At 48.3% G+C, this 25,644-nt stretch overlaps 1 protein-coding gene and 1 pseudogene across 2 annotated transcripts in view; one reads left to right on the top strand and one right to left on the bottom strand.

The window, feature by feature from the left end:
• SORL1 (sortilin related receptor 1) overlaps positions 1–25,644 on the top strand; it is a 153,432-nt gene that overhangs the window by 47,115 nt on the left and 80,673 nt on the right. For both annotated transcript variants that reach the window (XM_053928621.2, XM_053928620.2), the window contains exons 7-12: positions 6,293–6,394; positions 7,345–7,514; positions 17,089–17,281; positions 19,382–19,499; positions 19,697–19,770; positions 23,789–23,877. In XM_053928621.2, coding sequence (XP_053784596.1) covers positions 6,293–6,394; positions 7,345–7,514; positions 17,089–17,281; positions 19,382–19,499; positions 19,697–19,770; positions 23,789–23,877 — 746 coding nt within the window. The remainder of the gene's footprint in view (positions 1–6,292; positions 6,395–7,344; positions 7,515–17,088; positions 17,282–19,381; positions 19,500–19,696; positions 19,771–23,788; positions 23,878–25,644) is intronic.
• On the bottom strand, positions 9,007–9,105 carry LOC112301966 (U6 spliceosomal RNA; annotated as a pseudogene).

Here is a 25,644-nt window from a genome sequence, read left to right as displayed (position 1 = left end):
GCCTGCTGCACACGCTGTGCTCTGGAGCAGCGGTTGGCAAACTGCGGTCCTGCACTTGTCGGTCCACACTGGCTGGCTTGAGGTCTGTCACTGCTCTCACGTGTTGGTGGCCAAAGTGAATAGATACACAGAGGCGGGATGGCTCAGGCCCTTACAGAAAAACATCTGCAGCCTTGTGGAGGCAGGATTCTGAACCTGCCAGTTGGCACTGGGCAGCCCAAACCCTCAGAGGCCCGCGTCCCTGAGAGGCAGGTCGCAGGCCTCCAGGCCTCCAGGGCACGCCTGTGGCACATTCAGAAATCTCTCTCGCTGGCCCTCATCTCTCCAGAGAGCTCACTTGCACTTTCACTACTTCGAGGAGTCAATCACAGCTTTCACTGTTGAAAATCAACTTCTAACGTGAATTTTGCCAATTTAAAGTCTAATGTTGATAGAGAAAACAGGAAAACTTAATTGCCTCAGGACTGTGCGCTCCGACATGAGAAGTTAGCTGACCACAACTGGTGTGTTAATTTTAGGATAACTGACCAGAACCAGCTATTGACAAATTATTTTAATTATGGTGTTACTTAAATATATGCAAACATTAAACTAGATACAAGCACCTAGTGCTTATAACTCGTGTACAATTATAAAATCCAAAATTATTTACAGATTAAAAATAAAGCTATAAAAGCGATAAATTCAAAATTAATTTTATAACACTCGTATTGAGATATAAATCATATCTCATAAAATTATCCTGTGAAGTGTACAGTTCATGGTTTGTAGTGTGTTTGCAGGGTTGTGTGGTGCTCATCACTACCTAATCCCAGCACATTCTCTTCACCCTCAAAGCAGACTCTATACCCACGAGCATTGCTTCTCGCTCCCCCTGCCCAGCCCCGAGCAGCCACGGACCCAGTTTCTGCCCCGTGGATTTGCCTACTGTAGACATTTTACGTAAAGGGAGTCATAGCATATGAGGCCTTTCATGACTGTTTTCTTTCAAAGTATGTTGTTTTCGAGTTCATGTATGTGGTAGCATGGGTCCCCAGTTAATGCTGTTAACTTCACTGCTTCTTTCTTCTGCCAGTTCAGATCTCTTGTTGAACCTCTCCAGTGGATTTTCTTTTGAGTTATTATACTTTTTTCAACTCAAGAATTTGTTTGTTTTTTTCAGTAATCTGTATTTCCTTATTGATTTTCTCTACCTGGTGACACAGAGTTTTCACGCTTCCCTTTAATTCCTGAGACGCGATTTCCATTAGCACTTGGGCACATTGTCACAGAAGAGAACGTTTTCTGTGTGAGGCCAGCGCTGGGCCTCCCTCAGGCACAGTTCACCCGCGTGTGTGTACTTTGCTGTTTGCTTGTCTTGTCGTTTTTGTCGTGGAAAACCGGACATTTTAAATGATGCATTGTAACAACTTCTCGTATCAGAGTACCCCTTCCCAAGATATTTTCTTGCAGCTTTTTGTTATTGTTATTGTTGCCTTTTTTGTTTTGTGAGTTTTCTGCATTGGTTTTATAAAGTTTGTATTCTTCATTTTGTACGGCTCCTGAAATGTTTGATGATGTGGATTAATGTAGCTTAATGATGATGTCACGGCTGAACAGAGGTTTCTGTAAATGCTCGGAACGTAGGTCCGGCACCTTTTGCCGAGGGCCTCTGAGCAGCCTGCAGCTCTGCCTGCGCCTTCACCTCCTGCTAGTGTAGAGCAGCAGGCCCTTAACCAGCCTGGAGAAATCAGAGAAATCAGGTCCTGTTGGTCCCTTCATGAGTATGCTCGCAGCCACCTGTGCCTGATCTTGTGGATGCCTTCGTCCCCGATTTCCCTTTTGTGTGTTTCAGTTAGCCGCCTGTGAACTCCAGGTGGTCCTGATTCTCCAGCCGTTGGGAGGTTGAACATTTTCTCGCTGTGTTCCAAAAATGCCCTGGCTGCAGCCCTGTCCATACAGTGAGCTAAACCAGGTTGCGTAAAGAGGAGAGCTGAGACTGCAGCTTTCAAGTAAGCCCCCCATGCAGCTCGCTTGGCTCTGAATGTGCGCTGCCTTGCCCGCACTGGCGTCTGCTGGTGGCTGACCCCACACCCACTGCCGCACCTGAGGAGCTGTGCGCCCCCAGGCTTGCAGAGCGAGGGAGAAGGGCAGGGCCAGGGCATGGCACTTGGGGCTGGTGCTTCCTGCTCAGCCCCCTCGTTGCTCTTGAATCAGTGCTTTGTGGGTTTTTGCAAGCCTTTATTTAGTTTTTAAAATTCTGAACAAATTGAGTTTGAGAATTTTTGTCAAATGTTCTTGTTGCTGTAACAGATGAGTGAATTTTCAGAGTTCCTTACTCTGCCATTCTAGAAGTGCTTCCAATTAACATTAACTTTGCAAACTTTTTATGATGGACATTTAAAAATCTACATAAAAGAGCCACTTATACTGACCTGGCCTCCCCACGGGCCCTCATTGGGCCTCAATATCATCGACTTCTGCTAATCTTTTTGGGGCTGTCTACCCACTGTTTTTTCCCTGGAATATTTTAAAGCAAGTTCCAGATACATCATTGTATCCATAAGGACTTAAGGACAGACAACATTGACATGGATGGTGATGTTTTGCCGAGACTGGGTTAGGGCTTTAGCACCGAAAGGGTGGTGAGCACTGCAGCCCCCATGGGGCGCCTGCGGACAGCTGCCCGCACCCCTCTCCTCCCGCCAGCTTTCCCAGAGCAGCGTTCAGCTTCCGGTTCCCTGTGACATCCTTTGGTCTTTGCTTGTCAATATGTGCCATTTATTTAGTTTCTTTCTGCTTTTTGCTCCTTGGTCTTTCATTTCTTTTTGCTACTGATAGAATGTCAAACATAAGTGTAAATGCACTCTGAAATTCAGATTACTCCGGTACGTATATTAATTTATTTTTACTCATCAGAAATGAACATGCCAAATGAAAAAAAGACTTTATCATAAATTACTAGGCCCTATAATATTGGCATATCAAATAAAACATTTGAAATGCTGCCCGTTGTTGGTGACGTTGTGTGTGCTGGTACTAACTGGCATGCCTTTCAGGAAGGCATTTGTATTGTCTATTGAAACTGAACATTTTGACCTAGGAATTCTAAGAATATCCTGCAGATATTCCTGTGTCGTTCTCGAAGAGGCGACACGCATGAGCCTGTTCATGGAAGAGTGCTTCTGGAAGTGACCTGAATGCCCATCAGCAGCTGTGAGAGGAAGGTCGAGGTGCAGTGACCTGAACGCCCATCAGCAGCTGTGAAACGAAGGTCGAGGTGCAGTGCTAAGGAAGAGGTTAAGTTTTACAACCGTCGGATAGTCTGTTTGTGAACAGGGTTGAGTGGCGCGGCAGCGTTTCTGTCGTGACCCGTCTGCGCATGGAACAGGGAGCTCATGTGCCACTGACTGGCGCTGTGTGAGGCTGCAGCACAGACCAGCAGTGGGAGTGCCTAAGCAAGCGGTCAGTGCCGGAGGGAGGCATTCTGGGGTGGTGCTGGGGTCCTGGGGACCCTGAGCTCCCATGCCTCTGTCTTTCTGTTCCGCCATCCTCGTGGATGACTTCCAGTTTCAAGGTTCCCTCGTGGTCCAAGACCTCTTCGAGGCTTTATTGGAGTTAGGAAGAACACAGACAGAAAGGCCGAAGTAGGAGCCTTTCCAACTTCTTCACTTCCTGGTTTGAACAGCCTTCGGAGAAACCAACACAACACTTGTGTTCATTAGTACGTAGTCACATGACCACAAGTACTTGCACAAAAGGCAGAGAACCCTCGTCTCTTTTTTTAATGTATTTTTCTACTATGGTTGACATCTAGTAGTATTTTATATTAGTTTCAGGTGTACATCATAGGTTAGACAATGATACAGTTTAGAGCGTGTTCCCCTGATATTTCTAGTACCTGCCTGGCCCCATACGTAGCTATTTCAACATTACTGACTGTATTCCCTGTGCTCTGCTCTGCCTCCCTGTGACTGACGTGTAACTGCCAATCTGTACCTCTTAATCTCTTCACCTTTTTCGCTCAGCTCCCCAACCCTCCCCCGCTGTGGGAACCATCAGTTGGGAGAACCTCAGTCTTTTAGAATGGAGAGCAGGGTGCAGGACTTCTGCATTTTACCTGACACCTGTCTGCCTGTTGGATGCTTTTCACGCGATGCCTCACTTTGATAGTAACTGTAAAGAGCAGCTCGATGACAATAAAACCCATGGCTTAGTAACAAAAAGTATTAGGGCCTTATAATACATCTGACAACCAATAGTGTGGCACACTTGTTAATATTTTTCTTGGTGGCAGTAAAATGTTATAATAACTCTTTAGGAATACATTGTGTGTGAACCTGAATTTTCCAGGTTTAGGAGTAATTCTCCAGAAGGAAGTGGGATGGATGGATTTGCGTTGAGGGTTTTTTTTGACCTGTGTGTTCTGTGCTTGATTGGCAGTTGTGGAGTGAGGCTGGCCTTGTGCACAGCCGTGATGCTCACGCCTCCATGCCACAGGCGTTCCGCACCTCTAACAAATGATGGGTCTGGGGCACACTGAGAATGACGGCTCCTTCCTAAGATATAACCATGGCAGGAAGTAGTGAAAAAAATATGGAGCGTAAATGTGTTTGTGTCATTGGTATCTGCATATTCAGGTATATTTGTAAGGATTCATATAGGGCGACTTATACTAATCAGCTGACTTTTATAATGCAGCTATTTTACTACCTTAAGAAGGGATTTTGGAATTTATACATATTTGGCTGCAAACTGTTTTTTTGTTCAGGTAATGAATTTTACATTTTTTTAAAGGTTTGGTTTATTTATTTTTAGAGAGAAGGGAAAGGAGGGAGAAAGTGAGGGAGAGAAACATTGATCATTTGCCTCTTGCACATTCCCAAGGGGGGGGACCTGGCCAGCAACCCAGGCATGTGTCCTGACTGGGAATCAAACTGGCGACCTTTGGTTCCGCAGGCTGGCACTCAGTCCCCTGAGCCACACCAGCCAGGGCTGCATTTTACATTTTTAATGGGTCCATCATTTCCTATGGTCCCATACTGAGGTACAGACTATTAACATGGTTTTCAGGGTGCCATTTTGGAAAAGCAGTCTTTTGTACTTCTCACCTGGCTTCTTTAAAACACACTACTTTTAACCATTTGTCCAGTGGTAGTTTGAATACACATACACGTGCATTGCGCAAATGAATCAAAAATAACTCTGTGGTCATCAGTTTGCTCTTCACATAGTGTTTATTGGGCATATATGAGCACAGGGCATTCAGTTGGTGTTCCGTACTCTGTAGGAATTTAAAATCCATACTAAACAGTAGTGAACAGTCAAGGAACAATGAAGCCAGACTAACTCCTTCTGGCCAGGGGCCCCGGCATGCAGTGCGCATCAGAGTCCCGTGTGCAACTCTGTCTGAGAGGCTATGTCTCCCTCTGCGAATTGCAAAGCCACGTGGAGCCTGTATAGCGTTTCTTGCCCTTTTTCAAATCATTGACCCTTTTGGGAATCTGGTAAAAGGTGTAGACCCTCCCTAGCAAAAGAACGAGTGCATCTATCCAAAAAACGTGTGTATGTATCTGCAATGTTCCTGGACCACGTAAACCCATCCAGAGAGAAGCCCCGACCCAAGTCAGCTTCTCATTTTGTAGGTACATAGAGACCTGGAGAGAGGTAGTTATTTCCTCTTACTCTCGTGCTTTTATGTACATTTTGAAGACTATGGCCATGGATAAATATCTATAAAACGCAATGTGATGTGGTCAGCATCATGCGGAATACTCTGTATACCAGATAAAACATATTCTAGCAAAAGACATTAATGAGAAATCTCAGAAGATTGGAAAATTGAATCAGTGAAAATTCCCTCAATTCTTGGTACAAGTGGAAGCCTTGTACCTCAAGTGTCGTTCTCATCTGACAACAGGAATAGAGTGCGGAAGAGTGTGTTTTGTGTGCCAGGTGTGTGAGCTTGGGGCTCTAGGCTCCGCCCCACCCGTCTCTGCAGCCTCATCACACAGTCCTCTCCTTTTCGCTCTCTGCTGAAGCTTTGGCAGCCTCCACCCCGTTTCCCAGGCCCACGTTCTCTTATCATACCATTGCCCTTCCTCCTCATCTGGTACCAGGGAGTCTAGGGCAAAAAGCACTGCAGCCCTAGTGGCCAGTGACAGCAGAGGCCACAAAGTGTGTGTTTGCAGTCACACTCCCTACTTCGTGTTTTGAGTGCAGTCAGAGGGGTGTGACTTTTCTGTTTCCTCTTGCACTTACATGGAGCGGTTACAATGAGGCCCAACTGGATTTTCCTCCTCTTTCTTGGCAGCATCTCCTGGGCAGTCAGCAGTCACCTTCCGTGCAGCTCTGGGTCTCCTTTGGCCGGAAGCCCATGCGAGCAGCCCAGTTTGTCACAAGACACCCTATTAATGTAAGTGGGGTTCGTTGGGGGGTGGGAAGAAGTGTCATTCCCATGTGGAGGTCTGGAAAAGGTGCCGTGGGGATGTCGTGCCGGGTGGGTATTTGACCAGGCTTTCTGCAGTCACTTTCCAGAATGGTCCCCAGAGAGAGCCATGTGCTGTGGGCATCGTGGTCCTTTTTTCCCTCCCAGTGTTTGAGGTGGGGCTGGACCGGAGCCTTTATTTTGCTCTAAGTGGGAAAGGATTGGCAGCGAGGTTTAGAGGAGGAGCCGGCACTGAAGGGCAGCAGCACTTCCTGAAGTGCTGCTGTGCTGCCCACGCATGTCTAGGGTCACACAGGGTGTAGGGTCTGGGTCCAGCCCTTCAGACACAGGCCGGTTGGAGAGACTGAGAGCTCCACAGAGGAGGGAGCTGTGTGCAGTCCAGTGCAGCCTGTGTGGTGCATGGAGACTGATGGGGAAGATCTGTGTGGGCTGGAGCCATCAGAGAAGTGGCCCTGGGAGGAGGAGGCACTTGAAGGCTGGACACAGTGGCTGGTGTGGTGGGAGGCAAGTAGCGTGGAGGAGTGTGTGATAGAGTCCTTTCGTCAGTCCTTTAGGTTTCTATGGGCTCACCTTCCTTTAGTCACTGTGGAGAAAAAGGAAGGGAAATTCATGCTAAATCTTACTGGAAAAAGAGGGAGATGTTATTCACTAAAAAGAGGTTTTTAGGTCGTTTATGGACTTCAGTGGCCTATTCTTATTTTGTGCCCCATTTTCCAGTAAGGGCCCTGTCCCAGCTGCAGAGCAGCCGCAGGGTCTCTGAGGGGCAGTCAGCCAGACTTCTGCACTGAGGCCGGGGGAGTGTCAGGTTCAGTGGGCGTCAGGCCACACCCACCCCTGGGGCACCTGGTGCATCTAGGGAAAGCTCACGGGACAGATGCACTTTTTGACTGATGGATTTTTTATTTTTTCTTCCCAAGGAATACTACATCGCAGATGCCTCTGAGGACCAGGTGTTTGTGTGTGTCAGTCACAGTAACAACCGCACCGACCTGTATATCTCGGAGGTGGAGGGCCTGAAGTTCTCCCTGTCCTTGGAGAACATCCTCTATTACAGCCCGGGAGGGACGGGCAGCGACACCCTGGTGAGGTGAGCGGCTCGGGAAGCCCTCCTGCTTTTTTACATATTTATCTTTATCTTCATTTAAATTTTTATTATTTATTATTTTCCTTATTGTTAGTGTTGACGCCATTACAGAGGCCCCACTTTCCCTCTGGCCTTCACCATGACCCCAGCCTCTGGCTGTTGGCTTTCAGCAGTAGCTGCCTGTTTGCACTCAGAGGGGCTCAGTTTTCAGAAGCTGCATTCCTTGCTTGGTCACAGGGAGGACAGCTGAACTGGGTTGGTGTGGCTGGGGTGTGAGGATTTTGAGAAGCTCCCTAGGTAATTTTTATTTGATGCCAAGGCTGAGCTGTGCTTCTCTAGATGACGTTTAGCGTCTCGACACTGTCCGCCTCTCACTTGGGCTCATTTGATTCACTTGTCTCATCTTTTGTGCAAGGAATTATTCTGTGTCAGTGGAAAGGCACCAGCGACATGGGTCCTGTATCAGTAAACCACATGGTTAGTTGATTGTTCTGCACTAATGGGTGTTCTCTGGGCTGTGGAAGGTTCTAGGGTTTGGGGGAGGGATCACTGCCATGAAATCGGGGTGACACTGTGAGTCCTTGGTGCTACTTAGTTCACTTTTTCTCATTTGCTCTGTGACGAGCCAGACTCTGGGGAGGTGTCCAGTTGCGGGTGGGATCAGTCTCTGCTCTCTGAAGGCATCATCTGGCGAGGCTGACTGTCCTCACCGGTGAGGCCTGGCCCACAGCCATGCCACCAGGTCTGAGGGATGCCACCACGGCCCACAGCCTTTCCTCAGGCTGGCGGTGCATTCAGGCAGCAGTCTGTTCAGCGCACAGGCTGCTGCTCTGCACCAGGCCTGTTCCAGAGACAGCAGTGAATAAGGTCCTTGCTCCGTGGAATTTGGTCCTGATTGGGAGGAAACAGAATATGAACAAATATGTCATCTGCCAGGTAATGGTGAGTGCTGGGGGCACAAGACGACAGGTTTCTGAGGTGTCACATTTTGCCGGCTGACCAGGGAGGATTGCTCCAGGAGGGCTACACTTTGCAGGTGCCTGGCTTGCTTGAGGGAGGGGGCTGGGCTGGTGCCGGGGAGAGAGCTGCAGGTGGAGGCAGCAGCAGGCCCATTGGCTCCAGCCAATTGTCCGCTTATTGTAGGAGCAGTGAAGAGACCAGGGTGGAGCAGACACCTGAACGAGGGGGACAGAGTTCCAAAGACAGGGTGCACAGGAGCAGGCCGCAGGCTGCTTAGGCCTTAGAGGGCATGGGAGGAACTTAATTTTTTTCCTCTTAGTGGGATAGAGGGTTTGACCAGAAGATGGACATATTTGATTTAACCTATTGTATTTTTTTACCATTAAAAAATTATAATTTGTATTATATAAAGAAAAGTACATTCAACATAAATGGACAATATTATAAATAATTGTGAGTGAGCCCTATGTGAGTTTTTATTTTTAAATATTTTACTTTCAATTAAATTTTTTATTTAAAAAATTTTAAATGACAGAAAAATGTGAAACGCTTCACGAATGTGTGTGTCCCCTTGCACAGGGCCCATGCTAATCTCCGCATCTTTCCCATTTTAGCACATGTGCTGCTGAAGTGAGTGTGTGATTTGTCTTTTAAAAAGCCTTCCTCAAGGCTGCACGGAAATTAGATGGAAAAGAGCAGTGAAAGTTTGCAGGAATCCAGGACGGTGGGGGTGGATGTTGGCTGGACACAGGGCAGTGGCCAACGATAGAATTAGTCAAATTCTGACCATTTGCTAATGGACTTGCTGACTCACTGGATGAGAGGAGGAGGAGTCGAGAGACTGCCCCTGCTTGGCCCGAGCAGCTGGTGGAATAATAGCTGTGTACAGAGGGGGGCAGGGGGCGGTGCTGCATGTGTGTGGGGAGGGGGGAGGGGCTGTAGGGAAAGATCAAGAAATTGGGTTTGAGGGATAAATACCATATGATCTCACCTTTAATTGCAACATAATCAACAAAAGAAAAAAGCAAACAAAATATCACCAGAGACATTGAAGTTAAGAACAATCTAACAATAGCCAAAGGGGAGTGGGGAGGGGATAGTGGGGAGAGGGGTTTATAGGAGCTACTATAAAGGACACATGGACAAAATCAAGGGGGAGGGTGGAGGTAGGGGAGGGAGGTGGGTTCAGCTAGGGTGGGGTGGAGGGATGGGGAGAAAATGCAGACAACTGTAATTGAATAACAATAAACATTAAAAAAAAGAAAAAAAAGAAATTGGGTTTGGACTTCCCGGATTGGAAACACCATTAGATACTCAAGTGGAGAACTTTTCACGATGGTCTCTCATCGTGCTTTTCCATTCCTGTTTCTCTTCCTTCAGATGTGCTATCTTTTTAAACAATATTAAAAAATTTTTCCAATTACAGTCAATATTCACTATTATATTAGTTTTAGGTGTACAGAATAGCAGTTAACATTTACAGAACTAATGAAGTGATCCTGCTGATAACTCTAATACCCATCCCATAACATACAGAGTATTACAATATTATTGACTATATTCCATATGCTATACGTTACACGCCTGTGACTGTTCTATAACTGCCACTTTGTACTTCCTAATCCCTTTGACCTTTTTACCCAACCCTCAACTCACCTCAGTCTGGCAACCATCAGTTTGTTCTCTGTAGTTACGACTTTGTGTCTGTTTTGTTTGTTGGATTATTTTGTTCTTTAGATTCCACATACAAGTCAAATTATATGGTGTTTGTCTTTCTCTGTCTGACTTATTTTGCTGAGCATAATACCTGTAAATCAATCCATGCTGTTTAAATGGTAAGATTTTATTCTTTCTTATGGCCCAGTAATATTCCATTGTATATATATATATATATACACCACATCTTTTTGAATGATCTACCAACAGACACACATATTATTTCCGTATCTTGGCTGTTGTAAATAAGGCTGCATTAAGCATAGGAATGCATGTCTTTTCAAGTAGGTGTTTCAGATTTCTTCAGATAAATACTCAGATGTAGGATTGCTTAGTCATACGGTAGTTCTACTTTTAATTTTTTTAACTACTTTTTTTGATTTATTGATTTTAGAGAGAGAGAGAGGAAGGAGGAGAGGAGAGAGAGAGAGGCATTGAGCTGTCATTCCACCTACTATTGATGTATTCATTGGTTGATTCTTGTAGGTGCCTCACCAGGGATCAAACCTGTAACCTTGGCATATCACGATGATGCTCTAACCAACTGAGTTACCTGGCCAGGGCTACTTTTAATTTTTTGAGAAACCACTATACTGTTTCATAGTGAACGTACCAATTTGCAATCCCACCAACAACACACAAGGGTTCCCTTTTCTCCACATCCTCACTAGCACTTGTTGTTTGTTGATTTGTTGATGATAGCCATTCTGACAGGTGTGAGGTGATGTCTCATTGTGGTTTCAATTTGTATCTCTCTGAACACTTTGTTGAGCATCTTTCCATATGTCTGTCTATTGGTCATCTCCATGTCCTCTTTGGAGAAGTGTCTCTTCAGGTCCTCTGCCAACCTTTTAATAGGTTTATTTTTTTGGTGTTACGTTTTATGAATTCTTTATATTTTTTGGGTATTAGCTCCTTATTGTCTTTTACCTTTGGCATTTTAATTATGATGTGTGTTGATGTGGACCTCCTCCAGTTCATCTTGCTTGGGTCTCTCTATGCTACTTGAACTTGTATGTTTATTTCCTTCACCAGGTTAGGGAAGTTTTCTTTCCTTACATATTGAAACAGAGGCTCTCTCTGAGCTTCCTGGACTTCCTGGAAGTCTATTTCCTTTGCCAGATTAGGGAAGTTCTCTTTCACTATGTTTTCAAACAAGTTTTCCATTTCTTGCTCTTCTCCCTCTGGCACCCCTAGGATTCAAATGTTTGAATGTTTAAAGTTGTCCCGGAGGTTCCTAAGCCTCTCCTCATATTTTTTGAATTCTTGTTTCTTCATTCTGTTCTAGTTGAATGTTTATATCTTCCTTCTGTTCCAAGTCTTTGATGTGAGTCCTGGTTTCCTTCCCTTCACCTGTTGGTTCCCTGTACATTTTCCTTTGTTTCACTTTGTATAGCCTTCACTTCTTCTTTTATTTTGTGACCATACTCAATCATTTCTGTGAGCATCCTGTTTACCAGGGATTTGAACTCTGCCTCTGATAGGTTGGCTATCTCCTCATTGCTTAGTTTCTTTTTCTGGAGTTTTCATCTATTCTTTCATTTAGGCCATATGTCTTTGTCAGTGCACCTGTTATGTAGTAAGGGGTGGAGCCTTAGGTGTTCACCAGGGCGGGGCAAACCACATTGCTGCGTTGTGGTGCTGTGTGTGGGGGAGGGGTCATAGAGGGAACAATGCCACTTGCTTGGCTCTTGGCTGGCTTTCAGTCACTTCCCCTGCTACCCACAAGCAAATTGGACCCTTGTGGTGCTGATTCCCAGGTGGGTGGGGTTGTGTACATTCTAGGACCCTGTGGGTCTCTCCAACAATATCTCCTGTGAGGCTGTGAGTTTCTCCTGCTGCCTCAACCCCCATAGCTTTTGACAGTCAGAGGTTTTGAGGCTTTCTTTTCCCGTGCTGGAACCCTGGGCTGCGTGGTCTGTCTCTCTCCCTAGTTGTTCTTCCTGCTTATCAGCCTGGTCCACCAGCCGCCGCTTTGCTGTGTGTACTCTCCACCCTGGCTGCCGGTATCCACCCTCCCTACCATCTGAATGAATGTTTCTTCTTTAACTCCTTGGTTGTCAGACTTCCATACAGTTTGATTTTCTGGCAGTTCTGGTTGTTTATTGTTTTTATATTTGTAGTTGTTCTTCTTTTGATTGTGTGAGGAGGCAAAGTGTATCTACCTACGCCTCCATCTTGGCTAGAAGTCTCGATTTTTTGCTGCATTTAATCTACTGTTGATACTATCTAATTTATTCTTCATTTTGGTTTTTGTAGTCTGTGTTTTTGCCTGACTTTTTATGGTGTCTATCTCTTTCTGTAAGTTGTTACTGAATTAACCTATTCTTCCACTAAGTGAATCGAGTATCCTTATATGCAGTGTTTGAACTCTGTATGTAGTCGATTGCTTGTCTACACTGAGTTTAGTTTTATTTATTTTTTTGAGTTTTGTTCTATTTTTCTGTTGGGATCTGTGTCTTCTCATTTTGGCTGCCTCCCTGTGTTTGTTTGCATGGGTTGGGTAGGGCCGCTACATCTCTGCGTCTCGGCAGGATTGCTTCATGTAGAGTGTGTCCTGTGGGGCCCAGTGACGCAGCCTCCCTGGCCACCTGAGGGCCAGGTGCTCCAGGGGTGTTAATCATGTGGGTTGTGTGTGTTCTCCTGTGGTAATTGAGCTTTGATCGTGGTTGGCACATGGGTGGTTTGGATTGGTCCTCAGGTTGACAGACGCTGAGGACTGGCCATGACTGCGTCAGGCAGGCTGGTGTGTGGGGCTGACCCCACAGAATGGAATTGGCTTAAGCAGTGCTCCGGCGCCTGTCAAGTCTGCTCTTCGGGTGTGTTGTTTGTGGAGCTAATTGTGTGGTGCTGAGGTATAGTCTCCTGTCCGCAGCCAGGTGTGTAGTGCATGAGGCCTCTTGGGAGGGTCTCTGGTGCAGGCCCAGCTCAGCCACTGCCTGGGGCCCCCAGGGAGGAGCTCCAGAGTGATCTGCCCTTGGTAGCTGCCTGTGCTGGGCTCGGAGGCACCTGTGGGATGCAGTGCTGCAAACCAAGGGCGCCTGCCACTGGTGCCTGGCTCTGGGCCACTGCGTGTTTGGTTGGGGTTTGTGGATCTTTCCGAGATTTTAGGAAAGGCCTGCTGCCTGTGTAGTCCAGCCACTTAAAGAGCATCCCTAAAGGGATCTGGGCAGGTGCATGAGTTGAGTGGGTGGGGTCTCAGGGAATTCCCAAGGTTGGGGTTGCATGAGCAGTGGTGGCCAGGTGGATGGAGAGTGAGAGTTGGGCACCACCTGCTTCTGTGGGGTGTGTGGTGGGGAAGGCACAGCAGTGTGTGCCAGCTCTTTGGTCCTGGAGAGAGGTTTCCTGCCAGACCTTCCTCTGAAACCAGATAATTTAGTTCCTCCCCACATGTTTCTGGTGCTTTTAAAGCTGCTGTCCCTTCTCTGGGGATTATGGAGAGTGTTTTAGAGCAAGTGAGCCTTTACTCGGGCCCTTTGGGAAGACATCTGGGTCTCCGATGCCCTGCCTCTTGCATGGATGGAACCTGGCTCATTTTCACAGCCAGATGTGGAGACCTCTCCTTGGCACAGGTGTAGCCTAGTGTGGGGCTGGGACCCCTCACTTCTCAGGGGGGACCTCTGCAGCTGAGAGATCCCCCCCCGATTCCTAACTGCTACACATGGGTGTGGAGCCAGCTTGTTTTCCTGTCTCTTCGCCTGCTACCAGTCTTGATGTGGTTTCTTCCCTAGATCCTCACTTGTAGGAGTTCCCTTCAGCTAGTCTTCAGGTGGTTCCCAAGGGTGGTGGCTCTGTAGTCTCGCTGTAAGTTTGATGTTGGTTGTTCGAGGAGGCGAGCACTTTTATCTGCTCTGCTATTTTGACAGGAAGTTCATCTTTATTCCTTACTTTTTTCCCAGTGGGGGCTGACAGGTCATTGATTATTCCATGTATTATAATGTCTTATAAACCATTCCTGCCATGATTCAGACTTAGGTGGTTCTGGTTTGGTCAGTGGCAGCCCCGTTGGGCCCAGTTCCTATGACTTCAACAAAAATTCATTGAGGTAAAATTTGCGTAACTTCAACTTAATCATTTTAAAGTGAACAACTTAGTGCAATCAGGACATTCACAATGTTGTGTAACCAACAGTTGTATCTTCCAAAACAGTTTTATTTCCCCCAAAGAAAGCCTCTTACCCATTAAGCGGTTGCTCCCACTGTCCCTGCCCTCCAGCCTCTGGCAGCCACCAGTCGACTTCTTGTCTGTGGACAGAGCCTCTCTGCATATTTCCCAGAGACGGAACCACACTGTATCGTGCCCTTTGTGTCAGGCTTCTCTCGTCCTTGGCACAGTCCTTTCAGAGAGTATCTACATGTGGCACGTGTCGGTACTTCCTTTCGTTTTAGGTGAGTGGCATTCTCCTTACATTTTTTGTAATTAAAATCAGGACTCTCACGGACTAGTTGCGAGCGTCTGGCTGTGGGGTGGATGCCAGAGGTTTCTTCCTCTTCCACACTTGTCAGAGATTTCAGGTGGATGTGTCACAGGCGGGCAGAGCAGGAGCTGGTAGCTGTGCACCCGGCTCTCAGGGATTCAGTCCCTTGGCCACTGCCCTGTCCAGTGACTCTTCCCGCGGTGACATAGGCTACTCCCGCCTGCCTGAGCCAGCAGCCCAGTGAGTGTTATGAAAACAGGTTTACACTGAGATGCAGATACCAGCATCCTGCTTAGCCTTCTCATTTTCTTCAGGTTTTTTTTTAAAGATTTTATTTATTTATTTATTTAGAGAGGAGAGGGGAGAGGAAGAGAGGGAGAGAAACATGAACATGTGGTTGCCTCTCACATGCCCCCTACTGGGGACCTGGCCTGCAACTCAGGCATGTGCCCTGACTGGGAATTGAACCAGTGACCCTTTGGTTCCCAGGCTGGCACTCAATCCACTGAGCCACCCCAGCCAGGGCCTATTTTCTTCAGGTTGTATTCAGGACTGGACCTGTTAATGAGCAGGACGGGTGTGCTCATTTGAGTGATCATTGTCCTTTGCATCTCCATCTCAGCACGACGAAATGGGATAAGGGTGGCTTAACAGATGACATGGGCAGGCTGGTTTCCAAAAAATCCCCAAAACATTGTGGTATTTGAAATGAGCTATTGCTTGAACTCAATGGGGAAGTGTGGTGCCCCAGAACTGGTTCTAATTTACTAGGAGAACTGGAGAGAGAATTCTTAATAGGAGGCAACGCTGGCAGTGGTGAGGGGTGCCAAGTAGCAGTCTTGAGGAAAGCATCATCTAGACGGAAGAAGCGTGGCAATGAGAGCCACCCGGGCGCTGGGGTGCCCTGAGGAAGCCCTGCTTGGCTGGCGGGAGTGGTGCGGGGGCTCTGGCTCTGCGCTGAGGGCAGCCACCAGGTCCTGCGGAACCGCCTGGTGAAGCTCAGTACAGGCACACTGGGGAGCATGGCTCGTGTTGCAGTGAGGGCCAGGCAGAGGGGAGATGACAGGTGGGCTGCGAATGGAAGGTAGAGGAGTGTGCGAGATACAGAGGGCAGGTCTCTGCTGGGAACTAAGAGATAAAACTTGAGGAGAAGGACCAGGGGAAAGAAACAGAGCTCTCCACAACGAGAGACACTCACACCTCCCAGATGTGTGAGAGAGGCCCGTAAACCTGAGGACGAGAGACTTCACGGTGATAGAATCCAAAACAGCAGGAGGATCGTAGACCTGGGGCCGATTCCGAAGGGAGCGACCGAGAAATAGCTGAAGCCGACCTAAGGAAGCCCCACGTCAGAATACTTGGTCTCAAGTCCACATTTTGTTCAGGATGCTGCTTGTCTCTGAGGTCCAGAGTGGCCTCTGTCTGAGGGGCAGAGCCCTCGCTCCGCTCAAGATTTCTGGGGCAGAGGATGGGGAAAAGCAGTCCTGGGCTTATCTTCTGCAAAGTCCAGTAGCTCAGGACCCTCTAAATAAAGGGTGCACTTCCAGTTTTTAAAAGCCACGTGTGAGCTGTGCTGTGCCAGCGCAGGTCTACCGCCCAGTAAAATCCCAGTGTCCTGGGATAGTGCGCACTTCTGGCCCGGAGGGCCTGGTTCTCTGCTTCCCTGTCACAGGTGCGACCTCAGGCTGTGGAGACGCCCTCGCCTCTGTGCCGCTTCTCTGGGAAGGGCGTCTGCTCTGCTCCTGACAGGGGCCCTGGGGGCGTCCGTCTGATTTGGGTGTCAGATGGTCCGCTGTGTGGGCCCGGCCAGTGACTGCTTAACCCCAGCCATATTCCTGCCGGTTGGGCAAAACCGTAAGCCCTGGCACTGTTTTTGGTGTCTGGCAAGTCAGGCTTACTGTTTGCTGCTTGTTAAGACTCACTGTTTGAAACCTGAACAAATCGAGGTGACTCTTACATCAGTTTTTGTGTGTCGCGTATCATTCTGAACCCCCTGTGAGGAATTACTGATCAGGTAAGGATCTTGGCCTCAAAGTTTAAAAACCATCACTTTTTTTTTTTTTTAAAGAGCTGATTATTCAGTCATAAAATGGAATGGAGTGCTGATAAGCTACAGGCTGGATGAACTTTGAGAACATTGTGCTAAGTGAAAATAACCATGAAAAAGGCCACATGTTACATGCTTTCGTTTATATGAAGTATCCAGAAGAGACCAATCTATAGAGACAGAAACTGCGTCAGCGGTTGCCGGAGCCTCGGTGGGCAGGGAGCGTTGTGAATGACTGCCCGTGGGTGCAGGGCCTCCTGTCGGGGCAGTGGAAGTGTTCTGGAGCGAGCGGGTGAGGGTGGTTGCACGACACCGTGAGTGGACTTCGTGCTACTGCATTAGGTGATTTAAAGTGGTTAGACTTCATGTTGCTTATGATAAAATCATACCAAAAATACCATTTCATTTTCACAGCTGTTTGTTCTCTCTTACTGCAGGTATTTTGCGAACGAGCCGTTTGCTGACTTCCACCGCGTGGAGGGGCTGCAAGGTGTCTACATCGCCACCCTGATCAACGGCCCCATGAAGGAGGAGAACATGAGATCGGTCATCACCTTCGACAAAGGGGGCACCTGGGAGTTTCTTCAGGCTCCAGCCTTCACAGAGTATGGAGAAAAAATAGATTGTGAGGTATAGGTGCTTTCGTTTGGTTTGGGTTGTTAATGTAAAGTTTTACCTGCAGTCCTGCACTCCCAGTTCTCAAACTCTATGGCAAGGCACACTGGGGTGCCCTAGTGAGCTCTGGGGGGCCCCGTGGCGTGTTAAATTTCTGACGGAGGCGCTGTGACACTCGCCATCCTGAGTTAGCGCACAGTTTCGGCATGAGCTCGCGCTGTGTTTCTTTTGATGGCGTCCTGTGTGTGTGAGGCCGAGTTTTCAGCAGCTGACGTGGGAAGCAAGTGAGGAAGTGTGTGCGGAGCAGGAGCTGGCCGTGTGGTGTCTGGCAGGAGTGCGAGGGGTCACGTTGGGCCCAGCAGGTCCACACAGCCCAGTGTTAAGTAACTAGGTATTAAAAATGAAATGGAATTTTATTTCTGCTTCTAATATTTGTGTGGATGCTATTATTTTAAACTGCTCCTAAGTTATTAGGGCACATCTAATTATTGGTATAGCTCTTCCAGCTCAAAAGAGCTACAGAGATGTGACGGAGACACCAATTGTGCTGTGAACCGAGAAAGTTTGACATCATCGCCCATAGTTTATTTCTGTAGAATTTCTCTTAAAATTCCTCTTTGAATATTATTTAGGATTCTATAATTCCTCTATCTGTGGCCGCATGTGGAAAACTAAGAAGACGAAACTGTATTATTTGGGTCCATAAAGCAGTCTCCTGTACTTAAGCAACTCCTGTCTTTTCCCTCAAGACAACGGTTGTGGTCCCTGGCTTTCTGTGATAGACGGCATCTCTGTTTTCATTTGACGCAGGGCGTCTAGGGCATGTAAAGTAGGTGGACAAAAGGAGCTCAGGAGAAAACAAGTGGTGCTGATGTTTGGAGAAACTGTAACACTTACTGAGACGACTACCTGGCCTTTCGAATGACTGAATTTTTTGCCCGTGATAAATACATTGGCCTACTCTGTGCTGTGTCTGTGGCCCGTGGGGAGATTCTTTTGGACATTCTTGCTCTAGAACGTAGCTCTTCATTTGTCTTCTGACTTGACACCAGGTCTTGACTGACCACATCAGATCTAACTTTCGAAAGAGGCAGGGTGTAAGCACACGTAACCACTCCCTAGGTGCTTCTCATTTTCTCAGCAGCACCTTCCAGCACTGAGTGCTGTGGGAGTCTGGTGTGGACGCAGGCGGGGCGCTTTCCAGTGTGTGGTGGGGGTCTGCGCCTCGGTTCAGTGGAACTACTGGTATTGTTAAAATCCAGCTTCCTATTTCCCCGGCCCGTCAGGTTGTTTATGAGCTGCACAACAGTTACTCAGCTTCTGGCTTCTACTTCTCATTTTAGGCAGTGAAAGACAAGGAGAAAGGTTGAAGACCTTGTCAGCTATTTGAGGCCCAACTCAGTTTGCTCTAGTTTTCATCAGCCAGACTCTGATGCTCGTAAGATGGATATTTATTAGAGATCCTTTTGTTACAAAGACAGGTGTACTAGCAAACCATGTCATAGTTTTTACCTGTACCATAGTAAGTACACACAGCATTATCCTGTCCAGAATAGATTTGATAACCATCTCCTGGCCAAGAAAATCAGGCACGACCATATGGCAAAAGGCTTTGTTTGCAGAACTCAGATCTGAAACATAAGTGATGGAGGTCAGTTTGGGTAACTTGAAATCTTACGGGGAACATCTGTAGACTTTGTACTTTGTACAAAGGCAGCCTACTTTAAAAAAATTATTGTGAATACTCTGGGGTTTATATCTCATGTCATGTTCCTGGGCATCACAGGGAGAGTCTCTGGGTAACGTGGCGAGATTGATAGCTTTCCTGTCCGCGTGAGTCGACACTGACTTCTAGTTGTTTCTCTGAGGGTACTAGAAGGAACTTTTTTTATTAGTATTTTTGTCTTTGCTTCAGTGAGAGACATTTACGTGGCTCAGCTGATCATGCCCCTCTGCAGACGTGTGGGTGCAGCCAGGCGGTGGCTCTGGTCTCCTTCGGGCCAGGCCTCCTCCCTCTGCCCCTCGCTGTTGTGTGTGCACACGGGCCTCAGTGTTTGGAGGGGGATGTGGGCATCGTCTGCCTTGCTGATGGCGCCTGGAACGTGTGTTTTGCAGCTCTCCCAGGGCTGCTCCCTGCACCTGGCCCAGCGGCTCAGTCAGCTGCTCAACCTCCAGCTCCGGAGGATGCCCGTCCTCTCCAAGGAGTCGGCGCCCGGTCTCATTGTTGCCACGGGTAAGTTTGCTGTGCCTGCTCTTTCTTCCTGGGTAAGCCGTTTGCTCAGGTGCAGCCCGGTGCGCAGGGACCGCCACCATCTGCGGCTGTCACTGCTGCCAGCGGGGTTAAGATATTCTCAGTTGCTAGATCCTGCCGAGAATTTCTAGTTGGACGAGGTTTTGAAGTCAAAAACAATTACTCCTCTTGCATTTCAGGTTCAGTGGGAAAGAACTTAGCAAGCAAGATGAACGTGTACATCTCCAGCAGTGCGGGAGCCCGGTGGCGAGAGGTGAGGGCCCCCATTCTTGTTTGTAGGAGACTGGACTGAGCCTCGTCATCTCGGGGGTGCCTGGGGCCTGTGGTGGAGATCACGAAGTCCAACTGTGACCGTAAAATGAAGAGCATTACCGGGGACCACGCGTGGGGGTCCGCTGCACCCTGTGTTCTCACAACTTGGAATGTGGGCTGTGATTTTGCCACATACGCTACTTGGAATCAAAAACAGGCTTTAAGAAAACTAACTGCTCCAAGATGATCAGTTCCATGAGGACACGGCAGTGTCTGTTTTGCTCACTCCTTTTCCCCTGGGACCTAGCGGTGTCTGGCATAGGGTGAGTGTTCAGTGATATTTGCTGACTCTGTCAGCAAGTGACTGTTGCAGCAGAGGCAGGCCCCAACCTGGGTGCTTGTTATTTTTGTTGTTACCGACGTCAAGCCTCTGCTCTCTGGGCCATCACGTGCGGGGATTGTACTTTCATCTCATCTGAGCCATGGGAGAAGACTGCTTTTGCCTTACAGTTGTGTGGTTCATTTGGGTGTTTAGGCACTGACGATACCACCAGTTCTTCGGGTGCAGCTAGTCCTCTGGTCCTGAAATGCTAATTCAACCTGGGACAACAGGGAATTCCCAAACTTGTAGAAAACGGTGTTTCACCAGCCTCCCGTGACTGACAAAGGCCACAGCAAGTGCCCAGACCCCACTGTGCAGGGCTGTTCCCAGAGGTGCTGTGTGTGCGTGCAGGGAGCCCCCAGACCCAGGAAGGCCAGGCCTGGTGTCTGGGGCGGGGGGGGGGGGGGGGGGCGCGGATGTGGGCCTCAAGAGTTGACAGACGTTCCCACCCTCACGGTGCTTCTGATTGGGAAAGCAGTGTGTACACTTCCGTGTCTACCTGTGTAGCCCATCAAGCAGTGACGGAGCCCAACTCTGCCTGGCTTTTTGCAGTTACAGAGAACTGTCACAGGCCCTATCTCCGGCTGAGGGGTGGGACTCTGACACCGCACGCACCCATGTGCACGCTGTCTGCTTGCATGTGTATGCACTCACGTGTGCATGCATGTGTCCATCAAGGGCTGTGCAGTCTGGTAGAGAATGTAAGTTCTGCATCTGAGTAAGTAAGTACTTACTCAGATGCAGGAGGCTGTTAAGCCAGAGGAGTCAGAAAGTGTGAGCAGGCTGGAACTCCCGGGGTGCCCTTGTCCTGCCTCCTTGGGGAAGAGTAAGCAGCTGCTCTCCTCTTTCTTTTAGCCGGACGTTCCTGTTGAAACTGGGTGTCCCCTCCTTGGTGCTTCAGTTCGTACGGTTTGTACTGTCTGAAGTCGGTGTGGTCGGGGATGTGAACGTCTGCAGGTGATTTCCTTCTGGCAGAAAGCCATGTGGTGTTTCTCCTCCCGTGAAGCATGGTCCTCGGCTGGTACCGGGGCCGCCGGCCACACCTCCCACTAGCAGCGCTTGCACAAGGGACCTCGTTTTTGGAAACAGCATAGAACTGACTGGGGCATGGAAAGGTTGAGACTGTGTGAGTGGGCTTCTGGTCCGCGCTGGCAGTGTTGGCTTCAGAGGGACAGTCTGGGGGGTGTGAGGGGCACAGGTGGTGGCAGGAACCAATCCCACTTGGTCCTGGTGTGTGATCTTAATGAGTTGCTGGATCCCGTTTGCCGATATTTTGTTGAGAATTTTAGCATCTATGTTCATCAGGGATATTAGCCTGTAATTTTCTTTCTTTGTAGTGTCTGACTTAGAAATTAGGATAATGCTGGCCTTGTGAAATGATCTTGGGAGCCTTCCCTCCTCTTGAAGTTTGTGAAATAGTTTGAGAAGAGTAGGTGTTAGGTCTTCTGTGGATGTTTCGTTAAATTCAGCTGTGAAGCCATCCGGCCCAGGGCTTTCGTTTGCTGGGAGTTTTGCCCACTGCCCCAACGTCACAAGCGTCATCTGCCCGCCCAGACTTTCTGCTCGTTCCTGATTCAGTTCTGGACAAGGTGTGTTTCCAGGGTTTAGCCGTTTCTTCCAGGTTGTCCAGTTTGTTGGCACATCATTCTCAATATATTCTTACAATCCTTCGTATTTCAGCGATGTCAGTTGTAACTGCTCTTTGACTTCTGATTTTACTTAGTTGGGTCTTCCTTCTTTATTTCTTTTTTAAAGTATGTTTTATTGATTATGCTATTACTGTTGTCCCAATTTTGGGGGGACAACTTTGCCCTGCACCCTGCACGCCCTCCCCCATTACGCCCGACCTTAGTTCATGTCCATGGGTCGTACATACAAGTTCTTTGGCTTCTCTGTTTCCCATACTGTCCTTAATGTCCTACCATTTATGCCCCTGATTCCCTGCACCTTTTCCCACCATTCTCCCCCCTCAAATCTGTAGTCATGTCACTCATCACTGTCTTGTATTTAATGTGTCCATTTTCTATAGATGCTTCAGGATTTTCCCCCTTATCTTTGGTTTTCAGCAGTTTTGTTACGTTGTCTCTAATTGTGTTTTTCTTTGTGTTTAGTCTTTCTGGGGACACTGATCGTGAATCTGTAAATTTATGTTTTCACCCAGTTGAGGAGACTGTCAGCTGTTCCTCCCATGCGCTTTCTACCCCTAGCCCTTCCTCTCATTCATCTTGCACCCACTCGCCCGTGGGACCTTTGCGACTGTCCCGCAGGCCCTGGAGCTCCGTCTTCCCTGCATCTCCGTCAGAGGGGATCTTGCCACTGCTCTGGGTGGATCTTCAAGCTCATGAATGCCTCTGTCATTTCTGTTTTAAAGGGCTGTTGAGCCCTTTAGTGAATTTCTTATTTCAGATGTTATATTTTTGTTAAATTTTTCTGTTTCTTTTATGTTTAAAATAGCTTCCACTTCTCTGGAGAGAATTCCTGTCTTTTGTTTATTTCAGAACGATTTTACCTCACAAAACACAATTATGATAACTATTTTAAAGTCTTTTGTTAACTCCAAGATTTGGATCATCTTGGGATTGGTACCTGTTGATTGTCTTTTCCCTTGAGAGCTGGACACCTTTTACTGATACATTTGTTTACGGAGCAATTGTGGGTTGTATCCAGGACAGTGAATGAAATGCAGGAGACGTGATGCCCTGGAGACGGTGAACGTTGCTGTTGTAGCCTGTGGAGGGCTTGTTAGACTGTAACTTCTGTCTTGCATTCTGTGGGTGGTCCTTGAAGTCTCAGTTAAGTTTACCAAGCCTTTTGCTCTGCTGGTGTGGAATTGTTCCAGATGCATAGTTTAGGGTCGGGCTGGGACTTAGGTGATTTCATACACGGAACAGTGGACTTACTTCTCTGACACTGTGTCCTCTAAGATCACATCCATATTCTCCGTGGCCTTTAAGGTTCTTTTCTTGGTTTCTGCGGCAGAAACCATTTGTGTGAGTGCAGGCTGTCTGGCGGGGACTGAGTTATCCCATGCCTGGGGCAGGGCCACACCAGCAAACCCCACCCGTGCAGGAGCTTCTCTAGGTTTTACACCCATCTGCAGGCTGCCTGATGTCATTTACTTTTCGTCATCCTCAGCTAGGGGTCTTTGTATTTTGTACACGGTTTTTAGTTGTAATCAGCAGGAAGAATGGGCTTTCGCCTTCAGAGTAGAGCTAGATCTTCCGTTGGTGAATTTTTAATCACTTGGTGAGAGCCAGAGATTTGCGTTCTGTCTGCACAGCACTAGGTGGACCCCTGCCTGTGTGGTCTGCCACTGACTTCAATCGCAGCTCCACTGCCTGCAGCTGGGGCACGGTTTGGGGTCTGAGAACTCGCTCCACCGCCCTCAGGTCCTGTGGAGCAGATGCGGTTGTGGCTGTGGATGCGCTCTGGGAACTGAGAAGGAGCGGTCGAGCGGTGGCATCGCGGCCGTGTGCACATGCATGTGCACACGTGTGCACGAACACTCGTGTGCGCACACGTGTGTGGCGTGCTTACGCACGAGAACATGTGTGTGCAAGTGTGCATGTGCACACATGCCTTCCTATGCGAGCGTGTGTGCCGCAGCAGCAGCGTCATCCTGGCTTTTCCTTCCCAGGCGCTCCCCGGGCCTCACTACTATGCGTGGGGAGACCACGGCGGCATCATCATGGCCATCGCCCAGGGCACGGAAACCAGCGAGCTGAAGTAAGTGTCTCTGGTGGCGCTCTTCCTCGGGTGTCACGCTGCTCTCCCGGAGCGCCGGCGAAGCTGGCCCCCGGGGTCTCTCCCTCCGGCCCCCGGCAGCACCCCTCGTGCCTGCAGGAGGTCACCTGCACTTTGCTCTCTCTACAGCGCCAGTAATGGGCTGCCCTTCCTCCCTCAAAGGGCATCTCGAGCAATCAATAAAATAATTTTATTGATTTGAAGAAGTACAACTCTACCAAATATAAATTAATTATGATTTGAAAACTACCTAGGGGCTCTCTGCATTGTTTTTCATTGCTTGAGTGTTACACACATAAGGTTACTCAGCATGAGTAACAGATAATGATAATAATACATGGGTAATAATTTCAGGGTGCCTGTAAATTGGTCGCCAGTTGACTTTCACTGTGATGCATTTGGTTTTAGAGGTTCTCACAAATAGAACTGGAAGGGACATTCAGGGTTAACCACTCCATTTTACAGATGAGAAAACCGAGGCACAGCAAGACAAGTACAGTGCCTTGCCCGACGCCTCCCATTTCTCAGTGGCAGGGAAGATCAGCACTCAGGTTTTACCTTCTGTTCTGTCCTCTTTGCAGAGTATCACTCGGAAAAGCAGAAATGTCAGGAGTTTGTGATTTCTGCCTCCTGAAGTTTGATTTCAAAACCAGCTCTTTGGTTACTTCCGTCCCGTAGGACAGAAGTGGATTTTGTTAGTGGTAGGGTGGGGCACACTGGCCCTCCTTCTCCCTGTTTTGAGGTGAGCCCACAGGGTGAATTACTGAAGGAGAGGGAGAAGGCCTTGTAATCATCATGTCAGTGCTGGGGAGAAAGCCTTTCCGAAACAGACCAGTGGAGAGAGAGGCAGGTGGTTTGAAAAAGAGGCATCAGCAGGTGGTGCCCCTGTGGTTCATTGGACGTGTGCTGAGTGGCCGGGCCACCGGCAGAGAGAAGCCAGCCCTGCACTGGGTGTTGCTCCTGGGTTTCTGGTCCCCATGGCACTGGTCAGCTGCTGCTTTTGGGGCCAAGAGTCCGAGAGGTCCTGCTTGTGTGTCACACGCTGTGTCTCCATTCGGGTTGGCATTGGCTCAGTGGAGGACAGTCACAAAGTGCGGTTCTCCCCACATTTAGCTGTCATTTATTTATCCGCTAATGCATTGATTCCCATCTCACACACTTAGCGAGCACTAATTCTGCGAGGTACTGTGTCTAATGAGAAGTAGGAAGTTTCCTCCACTCTGAAGGACTGCCCTCCAGTGGTAAGGCACCGAGATAACCAAGTGATGTTTGGGACAGTACTCTGAGAGCACTGTGGGGGAGGGGGCATGGTTTGACCTCTTTGGAATACATTTCATTCTCTGCAGGGCAGTCAGACCGTGGAGTTGGCTCCTGATTTCCCGGGTTTGGCTTTTCCGCAGCTCCCACTTGCATTTGCATTCCTAGCTGGCTTCTCTAAAGTACGAGTTCCGTGATTCCAGTCCTCTCACCCCTCTGTCAGTGCACGTGAGCCCAGGGACTCCAGACCACTGCTGCACCACTTGACCAGAAAAAGACACCTGCTGCTGGGAAACTCACATGCCCTCCCAGACTTGCAAAAGTGACTTGTTGCAGACTTCAGGGACTGCGGCCACTGTAGCCTCGTTCTGTTGGTGAAGGTCATTTGGAGGTGCCTGTCCATGTGGTTTAAATAAAGCATTTACAAATGTGAAAACACACGCAGGCCTCCTCTTGGTAGGTGTGTGTGCCCCACGTATCAGTCTGAGCTTC

Source organism: Desmodus rotundus, chromosome 7, assembly GCF_022682495.2.
Source record: "Desmodus rotundus isolate HL8 chromosome 7, HLdesRot8A.1, whole genome shotgun sequence".
Taxonomy (NCBI): Eukaryota; Metazoa; Chordata; class Mammalia; order Chiroptera; family Phyllostomidae; genus Desmodus; species Desmodus rotundus.
This window is presented reverse-complemented; position numbering and strand designations above follow the sequence as displayed.